Genomic DNA, 12424 nt, shown 5'->3' with positions numbered 1-12424 from the left:
TATGGTTACAATTAAGTTAAGATTATTAGATTTGTAGAGCATTCAACACCATCATCTTACGATAGTCTGGTTAAATTCATATCAGAGTTACACTAACCTTGCTTTTTGATCATTATATGACAATATTCATATGACAACAACTAATAACTGACTATTTGATAGTTGGAACTACATTCCAATTGCTAAACAATGTTTTAATGAGTTTATCAAAAATTTAGTTATTATTGTTGCTTTGGGTAAAAACCAAACTATCTTAAATGGATTAATGCTGTTTTGAGATTCTTTTTTTTTTTTTTTTTAAAAACTAGTGTTTTTGCTTTTTTCCTCTCTCTCTGTAATCCTACAGCTAAAGTATGTGGCCAGGATGTTTCGGAGTATGAGTATGCCTGCTTCCATCTCAAGATCCAGCAAGCCAAGGACATCCCTCCGGCCACGTCCCTGGAGCGACTGGTCCTCCTGTCCCTCAGCCAGGGCGAACGGGGCAGCAGGTCGCCCTCTGTTGTCTCCTCGGAGAGACTCTCACCCATCGCCGCCAAGCGGTCCTGTCTGGTGGTCGAGAATGCCCTTCAAGTGGACAATGAAGAGGTGCGTGTCTTCCTTACATTGCTTGTTACTTCAAATTTGCTCAATATGCAACATACTTTATAGCAGAAAGCCTTCTGCTGCGAGGTGTATAGTATGCAGTGGCGGATCCAGGGGGGAGCGCACCGGGCACTCGCCTCCCTGTTTATTTTTGTTAAAACAAAAGAAATGGGGGGGGGGGGGCGGCGCGTGTGCCCCCCTTTAATTTTGTAAAGCCTGGTATGTGGTCAGATTGTAACTTCGAAGCATGAATATAATGTAGTAGATACATCTTGATAAAAGATAGGCCTTGATCTCCTTCGTCCTGTCATAGCCAATAGAGCCACGGGGTAGCCACTGTGGATGCCACAATAGTACACTGGAGCCCAGTAATTGGAGAAGATGGGCCATTATGTTTCATAGTGCTGAGACATACTTCATGTAGGTTTATTTCACCTATACTGTCCAACTGAAGCTGACATGGTCAACCCACACAAGCAACCTCGCTTGGGGCTACTGTACGTACATGGTAGGGCTTCCTTATTCATGGCCAACTCATCACACAATAGTACCTCACATAGGGCTACTTGGCATTAGGCTACCTTATCGCTCATGACCAATTCACATAATGCTAACTCACTTAGGACTACTAGGGCTACCTTATACAATTGTACATGGCCATCTCACACAATCCTACCCCACATAGGGTTGGTACATACGGCTACCTTGTAGGCCTGCATGGCCAGCTCACACAATGCTACGCTGGGTCTATACCTAGGGCATGCAGTTACCCCCTGGGCAATTACCCCAGACCCTTCCCCTGACCCTAACCCTAATCCTATTCCTGAATTTAGTCCTAACCCTCGCCCAAACTCTAACCCTTAACCTAACCCTAATCTTTACTCTAACCTTATCATTTACCAGTAATTTAGCTGGGGGGTAATTTTAGGCCCTATGTATGGCTACTCTGTACCTCACATAGGGCTACTGTAGAATGGACTACTGTAAAACTGGATATTTTTCCGGCAAGTAATTTTTCACGCTCGGTTGGGTAAGATGAGTTTCGCATGTTTATAATTCCATTGAATCAAGACATCCAGTAATGGAACATATGGCAAGCAGAAATGTTCGCGTGCTTTTATTTTCACGCTCGTTTCTGGTTGCACGAAATGCGCGTAAATGTCAACACCGCGAAAATGTCCACTTTTACAGTACCTTGAAAATATTACATGACCACCTCCCACAATGCTACCTTACATACGCTGTAGGGCTACTCTACTTGGGGCTGCCTCACATAGGGAGCTTCATTGCATGGAGCTATTATCTCACATGTGGATACCTTGTACAGTGCTACCTCACTGTAGAGGGCTACTTCATGTACGGTTATAACATGGGGCTAAATCACAGAGAGCTATTTTACATAGTGCCTCATTCAAATGTAGCACCACTGTGTCCAGGAACCTGCCACAAACTGCCTAATGTAAACCTATATCTTTTTTATTCAAGACAGTAGCAACTAGCATTTCAGCATATGAATTCTCACACTGCAGCATATACGTAGCTACAGAACTTTGTATTCATATCAGACTTCAACTGCATTATACATGTTGCAAAGTGCTTGGAGAGATCATCCAATAATGCATAACAGATTGTTCCCTGCAACTGGTGTATATTATGTAGCATCATGCTGTGCTTGAGCCCTGTGGAGTGGCCCCTCCATATTTATCATCCAGTGGATGAAACTGTTTTTACATGCAGTACCAACATGGTGAACTTGAACTTTGACCTTCCCACCACCCTGCAGTTATCACATCAGAAAAATGTACTTTTATTGTACATGCTTTTTCAATACAAAGTATCTAAATAGATATATTTTGAAATGAATACCTATATGCTCTATCACTGGGCTTTGCAGCTATGACCTTTTAATATGTGACTACAGCATGTCAATGTTTGTAATGTTGTTATTTTGTGATACCTTGTTGTCTGAAAGCATACAGACAACTTATTTTGTTGTGTGCCATTGGAATAAGGTGTTTATATCCTGCATGCACAGTTGGTTAATATCACATGCTTTTCACATCTTCTTGTGAAAGTATATTCTAACAATTGATGTGATAAGAGCGAACTTTTGAAGACCCTTTTAAAATTCAAATTTTTATTTTCATCAAGCCTTGAAAAAATATGGTCTTTATTCCTTTTACATTGCCCCATCATTTATAGACCCCATGAGAATAGCAGGCCTATACAAGGCGCCTATCGCCACTCGCACACTGTACAAATTTCCATGTCTTACCATGGGCTTTTTCCTATTTTATGAGTTTCTCTAAGTAACTAAATACCAATTATCAAATTGTTTTTCTGTCTATTTTTTCATCCATCCATCCATCCATAATAATTATATACTTGTATCTATTCATGTACAATGTAAGTGCAAGTGTATCTTTCTGTCACTGTATCTAGTATTAGTGATTGTAGTAGTAGTAGTAATAGTATACTGTAGTTGGTAGTTAAGTGAAGTAGTAGTGGCAGTCGTAATATTATCATTGTGGTTATTACAAATATTATCCACTGTGCAAAAAGAAAAAAATGAAGTTGTATACCTGGTATTTTTTTTTCTTTCCTGTGTGCTGGCCATGGTTAATTGGTCTTCAGGTTGTTACGCCTTGTTTGATTTATTTTCTCTTTATTAACAGACAAGCAGCATGGGGCGTGGCTTGTTTCAGAGGGAGGCGGAGCCTGAACGTCCGGACGGAAGTTGCCCCCTTCTGGAGAGTCTACCGGTCTGTGTCCCGGCACCCATTGCATTCCGGTGAGTTGTTGTCTCTATTGTGTTTTGCATGCATGCAACTAGAATGCCTCAATTGTATTTTATCTTTGTGTGTTTTTGATAAATGTGCTTCTTGTTTGATTTAAGACTTTCTGTACTAAATTTTGATGTGGCATGCATAGTATGTGCAATATTTCTAATAAGAAAAAAAAAATGATGTTTGCCTTGAAAATATGACTTACTGGGTCATTAGTGTGTTTTTATGCCTCCACCACGAAGTGGTGTCAGAGGCATTATGTTTTCACATTACTGTAAAACACGACATTTTCGCAGCATGAAATTTTCGCGAATTGGAGCCAACGGCCTTTTTTGTAGCATGAAATTTTTGCGAGTTTCCTCTAACATTCAGTGCATATAGTGTAGACAAGAACTTTCGCGTGCATTTTAATTTTGCGAAACTTGGCTCTCACAAAATGCGCGAAATTACAATGCGCGCAAACATTCCTCGTTTTACAGCATTCGTCCATCCGTCCATCTGTCTGTCCATCTGTTATGGATTTTGTGGGTGATGTATTACTAAGAACCATCTGATGTATCCAAAGAAAACTTGACATATATGCATGAGTCGACAGAACTGTGCGAATGAATTTGTGGGTGCACACGCTCACTGTCGAAGGTCGTGCAATATGTGTCTCTGCATCACAAAACTGACAAAAAGTCGCCAGATATGGATTTTTAGTTAAGGGCAGATTTTAAAAGAGCAGGCTCTAAGCTTTAAAATGATGTATGATTCAATTCATATGGACTCCCCTAACCTATCTAAATACTGGAAAGAAAGCATACACTCTGGAAAAGTGTGAACTGAGAAAAGAGGCTCTGAAGCACAGGGTTTATTCAAGCCCTTAATCTTTACCAAGCTGAGCTAGCTGTGTGATGAAAGGGACAAAACACAGAATGTAAACTACTGGAGCAGCAACAATGAAGGGATTATCAGATTAAGCTGAAATTGAGCATGCTGTATTAAGACATTTTTTCCATGATTAATGCCAAATTTCAAAGCAGTAGCATTATCCTTTCAAAAGTTATTAGACTTGAAGTGAAGAGTATATGCAAAGGATTTCAAGAAATGAAAAGGGGCCTCTGAGACATACCTGATCATTCTACTCTCCCAAAAAGGGTCGTATAAAAACTGCTGAAAATACACTTTCCCATTCATGTTATGATCCCAAACTAAAGTATAATGTAGAAGAAGGATGTCTCTTTCGGAAAATATGAAAAACTCAAGATTGACTCAGTTGACCCATTTTACCTTTCTTGAGTCCACGCGTAAAATCAAGGGGTGCGACCTTTTGTTCGTTTTGTGATGCACAGTCACATAGTCAAGGTCAAATGCTGAAATAGCACTATTTCCCCCATATCTCTGCGATGCCTCTTTATGTATTTTCATGATAGTGTATGCATGTATTACCAGATCAGGATTCTCAAGGGAAAGTTTTGGTTATGAGATCAGAGATCAAAGATCACCTGAAAATGGTAAAATTTCACTGTTTTCTTCCATATCTCAGAAATTTCTTGAGTTATCTGCATTAGATTTCTTAGTATATACGCATTGCCAGACATTGATTTTCTTTGAAGTTGAAAGTGAGGTAAAATTGCTAAAATTATGCTATTTTGCTGAAATTATACACTATTTTCTTCATACCCTGGAAATGATTGAATGTACCCACTTGCCAGTGTAATCAAATGCATTAGTGATATATATTAACGTCGCTGTGCATTACTTGCACTGCATTGCATTATGAATACATTTGATAGTGGGAACACTTATGGTTTTATAGATCATAAGATTTCTATATGATATGGGGATCTGTAAGAATGACACTGCTTCACATTTTGCATTATCTGTCTTACTGAGACAATAAATGAACTAATTTTACTGAATGAAAAACAAAGCAAAACAAACACAACAAACAACAACATGGTTGGGGTGCGTGACATTATACTTTTTAGGTTGTTGGCTTTTTTTTTTCTTTCTTTCAAGATGATGGTAATGTCTTTGCAACAACTAAAACATCAAGGAACAGAATAAATGTCTGCCCTGGAAAAAAAAAATGAATAAATGGAAAACATTAGGAAAACAATGCATTTACAACAACAACAACAACAAAAAATGATGAAAATTGACTTCGTCTTTTTTTTTCTGTTCATAAATCTCCTTTTAGTATGAAAACAAGAATTTCTTAGATGCCAAGTGTGTGCTACAAAATGACTCATGTGTGGCAAACACGATGGGAGTTATAATGGGGATAAGGGGTGGAGGGAAGGTACCCGTTACATGATGAAAATCTTGATGCGCCTGATGAGCATTTAAAAGGTCAATCTAGTAAATCTGCCGTAAATTCTGGCAGACGCAGGCTCTCCATATTCATGAGGATACCGCAGACGGCCAGCAAGAGGGGAGAAATCTGAATACCCCTGTGGAGATCCTCTGCATATTTTTACAATTTATTTATTTTTTCTCAAGGTTTGCCTGGCTCACAGTACACAATATTCATTTTTCTGCACTTGGTTTCCAGCCAGTCATACTACGCTGTGTACTGCACACCTGTTGCTCAGCTTTTCATCATGTGTAAATATATTTATGTAATTTTAGATATTAAATGATATTCATGTAAGAATATTACTGGCTATAATATGTTCTTCGAAATAGTCATTGTCCAAATCAAGATGATCCAGGGAGGCTTGGGGAAGGTGCCAGGGATTGGTATTGAAATGCATTATTTTGAAGGCAAGCAGAAAGTGACTATGGGACACCTATTGCAACAACATCTTAGATTCATACAAATCGCATCTTTTCTCCACAAATTATTACACTTCATTTTGTAATCTTTATGATGCTACCTCCATATCTTTGCAATTTAAGCATACAGAATTATGCAGTTGACAGGAGCAATGTGGTAGAATTGCCTTGTGACAAAATTGAAATATGATGTTACAATACAGATATAGAAGAAAAAGAAGCAGTAGGCACGTTTTATCTATTATAGACACTGGGTGAGATTTTTTTTTGTTTCTTTTTCATTAACATGAATGTTCACATTTGTCATGATTCTGAGAACATTCTTCGCAGTTGTTTTCGAAATGTTTCCAGGCAATTTGTAGTCGTGATGCAGGTGTCCAAAATCAGATTTTGTGGCGATTAACTTGGCATGAACTGTGATCTTGCAGGGCGTACATGTGGAACTACCACTCCCATAAATCTTCTCAATTTAAAGAGCAATTTTAGGAATTCCGTACACATTCATTTGTAGTTGATATCATTGGTTGAAATTGTTGGAGACAATCAATCATTCCACCACTTCATTTCATATCGTTTTTTTTTTTTACTAAATGCAAAAATAAAAAGAGAAATGTCATATCTATCACTCTATACTGCTGTCTTAAATTAATGCCAACTCGAACCATTAGTTGCAAAATAATTTCTGTGAGGAAATATGAAAATCCTGATAAAAATGACAAGTTTGCCTGTGTGTTATATGTAAGAGAGCGAGAGAAGGAGAGAGAGAAGGGAGAAAGAATGACAATGGAGAGGGAGAGAGCTAGGAGAATTGAGCAGGAGGATGAGTAAGAATGATGCCAGCTAAATCAAGCTGACATGCAAAACTGAATTGAAATTCGAGGATGGATGTGATGAATCTCTGGGAAAGAGGAGAGATGGAGAGAGCTGAATACAGAGATTCAGAGATACAATGACTGAAAACATTGAAAGAACTACATGTATGATGAAGATGGAAACTTCTCAACTTGTTGGTGACACAAAGTATTTTGGTTGTCTTGCATCTCTAAAACAGTGCCAGTAGATATCTACTAGTTGGCATCTTCAGGCATCATGGTTTATATACAGATGGTACATACAGATAATAGTTATTCTACTTAAATTCAGTTCAGTAAGGAAAAATAATCAGCCTTTATGTAGTCCATAGATGCACACATAACAATCATGGACTTGTGTCCTTTTACCACTCAGCATGGATGCATGTGGTTTGGTATAATATGGGTCCAAAAACCACATTAACCCGTTGAGGACGAGTCCCGAGAATACTTGTGCGAGTGTCTATCGGAAATGCATGTTGCAGCAAAATCGGTCCGTCCTCAATGGGTTAATGCTGATGAAGACGCAAACCCTGGAAGCAGTGGGAAAAATGCAGAACTTGTGGGTGGCTTGCTTTAGAGTGATGAAAACCCAGATTCTTCTCAGAAACACGAACTTTTGAGTGTTTGTATTACCTCCTTGTCCACACTTCATGGTCTGGAAGTGTTTTGTTATATTTTCAGAGGTTTTCAGGTTTTAAAGCAAACAGCCCCAAAGATGGAAATATGATACAAGAATATTGTTTAATGCATGTTTAAGCTACACGGTGCAAACATTTGTTTTGTGTCAGCAGCATTTGAGTGTCCTCTAGATCAGAAAGTGCCCAGCATGCACTCTATTAACCCATTAAAGCCTATAGTCCCTTGTATATCTCGGGGAGGTGTCTATGGATAATATATGTTGAAGCAAAGTCAGCTCGTCCTCAATGGGTTATAGAGTGCCGACATTGCCACAGACCACTGTTCTTCCATCGAGTTCAGTGTTAGAATATATGTTGTCCTGTCTGAGGTGCGCATTTATATGCGAGAGAAGTACATTGTAATCTCATCTTGGCCGTTGCTGCAAAATTGCGCAATTACAATGTAGCATGTGAAACCTGATATACAGTAAACCTCGCATAAGTCGACATCGCAGAAGTCGACAACTCGCTTAAGTCGACACGATAAAAAAATCCCCGATTTTTGCCTTTGTTATTCCTTGAAAATTTCTTCGTCTTAGTCGACATTTATAAGTCGACAACTCGCGTAAGTCGACCTGATTTTTGAGTGCCAACTGAGCTGAAATATGTGTTAATTCCCTTGTCTAAGTCGACATAATTTTTTTTGCTCAAAATCTTATCGCCATTCTCTGAAAAAGAAATGTTTTCTCGCTCCGATTCGCAGCATTTCTACTCGGTAACTCGATAGTGTACGGCGCGGTACCGTTCGCGCCATGCGTCCATTGTCTTGTACATGTACGTCAGAATAGAGAGACTCATTTACATTGGAGAGTTACATGTAGTACCCAAAGCAGTTCACTTTCCCCTTTTTCTCCTTCTCGTTATTCTCAAAACGCACAAATTTTGTACACCTATAGGTCCTAGTACTCGGAGAATCATTATCAGAACATGAAATAGGTGTTTCCGTTTATTCGAATATTCTAACGTTAATTATTCCGAAGCGGTATTAGAAACCTGGGCCCGTTTTTAGAAAATTAATTAAAATGCAACTACATGTAATTAAATGCAACTAAAAATCAAATGCAGGTGAATCAAATCACGAGCAACTTTGCACATAAACGCAAGTGCGTTGCTGAAAAGGCTTGCGTTTGATAATCATTATAATGAAACCAGAAAATAGTTGTATGAACCTGAAACTCAATTGCATTTAAACGCAACTCTAAAAATCAAATGAAGTCCATCAAATCACGCACAACGCTATTCAAACGCAAGAGCGTTACAAAGAAGACTGGCGGTTTTCGTAAGAAACTAGAAACTGCGTTTAAAAGCATCTCTTAACATCTACGGAGGTGCATTATTGTTGAAAAGTCTTGCATTATTTTTTATCTCGTGCGCAAAATTAAAAATTAAATGCAACTCTGAAAATCAAATGCAATTGCAAGTCCATCGTATCACACGGAACGCTGAAAAGACTTGCGTTTGATAATCATACGAAACCAGAAAATTGTAGGGAACTTTTTAAAAAACTCAATTGCGTTTAAACGCAATTCTAAAAATCAAATATAAGTCCATCAAATCACACGCAACGCTGTATTTAAACGCAAGAGCGTTGCAGAGAAGACTTGCAGTTTTTGTACGAAACTGTAAGAAACTGCGTTTAAACGCATCTCTAAACATCTACGTAAGTGCGTTATTGTTGAAAAGACTTGCATTATTTTTATTTCGTATGCAAAATTAAAAGATTAAACGCAACTCTGAAAATCAAATGCAAGTCCATCAAATCACACGGAACTCTGAAAAGACTTGCGTTTGATAATCATCCGAAACTAGAAAATTGTAAGAAACTTAAACTCACTTGCGTTTAAACGCAATTCTAAAAATCAAGTAATGCAAGTCCATCAAATCACAAGCAATGTTGTATTTAAAACTCAAGAGCGTTGCAGAAAAGACTTGCGGTTTTTGTATGAAACTAGAAACTGCGTTTAAACGCATAAAAATCTATATACGGAAGTGTGTTATTGTTGAAAAGACTTGCATTAATTTTTATTTCGTAACGTAACTTTCGCCGTGACCTAACTTAGTCTGCACTAGCAGGGGAAAGACATCGCAACATTTACACGTTTCAAACTACCGAAACGCATGCTGCTTCACGAAATGTCAGTGAAAAGATAGTGGCAAATTATTGTTACAGTTCGCTATGCCGAAGGTTTAAATCTCAGTCCAAAGTTAAATTAGTCTGACGATGGAGAGAGATTTGTTTTTATGAAGGTTAGTAATCCCAAAAGATGGCGTTTTCGGATTAACAAACTTTTCTTCTTCTTTTTATTTCAGACTGGCCCGCGCCGTACTGAGCGGTAATGTTGCGAATCGGAGCGCGAGAACAATTCATTGGCAATAGAAAGCAAAACAAATATGGCGACTTACGGAAGGAAAATCACACATCCTATTTCAACTCAGTCGGCACTGAAAAATTATCTCCACAGAATCATACGAATTTACACGCATATCTTCGCAGCAACGCATTTGAATTTAAATCGGAAAGCCGCATGCAATTTGGGGAATATGCGTTTGATTTTTCAAATCAAATTTAAAACGTACAGTGTCTAGAAACGGGCCCAGGTTTCCGATCCCACTCTCTCAAAATATCTCTAGAGATTTGGGAATTGTGCGTTGTCGTTACTAATATTAGCAACAATTATGTTTTAGGTCATGCATAAATCTCGCGCGGCCGCGCGAGATTTATGCATGAGCTAAAACATAATTGTTGCTAATGTCAGTAGGTATGTTTTGGCGGCAAAAGGAGTAAGATTTGGGTAGCGATCCGCATCGTGATCTTACTCTGCATAGGGGAAATTAGTTTTCATTTATAAGTCGACAAAATGTCGACTTACAGTTGTACGTGTAAGTCGACTTTCGCGTAAGTCGACATGTTTTTCTCAGTCCCGATTATGTCGACTTACGCGAGGTTGACTGTAATTTTACACATGCAGTGTATGTGCGTAAAATATACAGGGCCCTGTTACATAAAAAGATGCATGTGCACAGTCAAACATAAGTGAGAAAATCAGATTTAAGTCAGGCATCAGCCAATCAGAATTGAGCATTCACAGCCCAATGTTTAATTTTGTGACTTACAACCTGCATACTCAATCTCAACTTTTATGCAACAGGGGCCCAGATTTACTGTGCATGAATTAAACATTGCTGGCCCGTGTGCACATACAATGCAATGCTCAGCATTTAGTACTTTGATATGCTCCTCAATATCCAGCTAGCAGTCAGTGAATTGCATGGCCACATGAGAACGGAACAGAATTGGTTTAAGTTTTCGCAGAGGGGTAATTATATTGATTTATGAATGATGACAATTATATTGGATGGCCATATTTTATGATACCAGAATACCAGAAGTTATTGCCCTCCTCATGGCCACATAATTTATGTTGCCGTATCTTGTGCAATATTTTGTGGTATATTATCCCATTCAATACTAATGTATTTGATGTAGAGTTTGATTATATTGAAAACTGCTGAAAAATAGAGGAATCTTTGAAAATCTTCTTTTCTATATAACCAGAAGTGGTAGAAATACCAAAGTTTGTGCTGTGAATATTTTGTGAGTGTCATGGGGACCAAATGTGGCCAATTTTCACTTTTTCATCATCTCAAAAATACATGGTCAGATTTTTACCAAACTTGGCAGGTGCTGTCTCTAGGGTGATATCATACATATAGAAACCGTGGCCCAGATTAGAGAATTTCCCCATATTCTTGTGTACAAAACCAGAATATTAGAAGTAAAATGCTATAAGTCAGTATGTATTTGAATGCAATTTCAAATTTCTTCATGTCAGATCCAGGAGTGCCCCCATGGGGGGGGGGGGGGGGGGGAACAAAATGCTGGTCAATGTTTACATTTTCATCTTCTTGAAATGCATATCTGTATTCAAATTTGTCTCCAAACTTGGCAGGTATTATCGCTAGGGTAAATGGGCACCATACCCCTCCTAGGCCCCCCATCCAGAAACTCTTCCAAATCTTCCAAAAATCTGTAATTAAACTGGAAGTGCTTTTATTAGATGCATTTGTGAATTCATTCACTTTGTTTATGGCAGCTCCAGGATTGCTACCCCCCCCCCCCCCTAGTCAGTACCAACCTAAAGGCCAGTTTTTACACAGCTTGCATCTTAAAAATGCAAGGACAGATTTTCTCCAAACTTAGCAAGTGATAATACAGTACACGCCACTTAATCGGATCCTGCATAACTGGGTACTCCACTTTATAATTGACTTATATACAAGGTAAAAAACAGTTTCTGATGCATGTTCTTTTTCCTGGATAATCAGGTAAGCATTACGGTTTAATACGGGTAAGAATTTTCCAGATTTTTAATTTTCCAGATTTGATATATTTCCAAAGTTTCTTGCCGAAAGCCTTAAAATTTGTGTAAAAATAGATTATGAAGAAACTGTGAGGTGCTGAAAGTCAATAGAGAGCTTAGGCTGATATTTTAATGTGTTGAATGTGCAGTGTATGACCGATTCGCCATATCAGTGATACAAGTAGATGGGTGAGAATTTTGAATGATGTACAATTGCCAATTTTCGCACCTTATGACACTCTTTCCCTTAGAACACACCGGGATGATCTAAGAAACCTGATTCTTTCTTGTCATCTCAAAGTCTGGTACATGGTTTGATTGACTTTTGACCGATATTTTGCATTTGACAAGGACTTAAAGTGTAAAAATATGCTAAAAATGCTATTTTCACAATAATTTTT

The 12424-nt window shown here is 38.3% G+C and overlaps 1 protein-coding gene across 1 annotated transcript in view; it reads left to right on the top strand.

The window, feature by feature from the left end:
- The window catches only part of LOC140242063 (uncharacterized), a 219312-nt gene that overhangs the window by 65312 nt on the left and 141576 nt on the right, over positions 1-12424 (top strand). Inside the window, exons 6-7 of the mRNA XM_072321825.1 lie at positions 347-585; positions 3258-3373. Of these exons, the coding sequence (XP_072177926.1) occupies positions 347-585; positions 3258-3373 (355 nt within the window). The remainder of the gene's footprint in view (positions 1-346; positions 586-3257; positions 3374-12424) is intronic.

This window comes from Diadema setosum, chromosome 18 (genome assembly GCF_964275005.1).
Source record: "Diadema setosum chromosome 18, eeDiaSeto1, whole genome shotgun sequence".
NCBI lineage: Eukaryota > Metazoa > Echinodermata > Echinoidea > Diadematoida > Diadematidae > Diadema > Diadema setosum.
The sequence above is the reverse complement of the archived record's forward strand: the minus strand, read 5'-3'. Positions and strand labels throughout refer to the sequence as shown.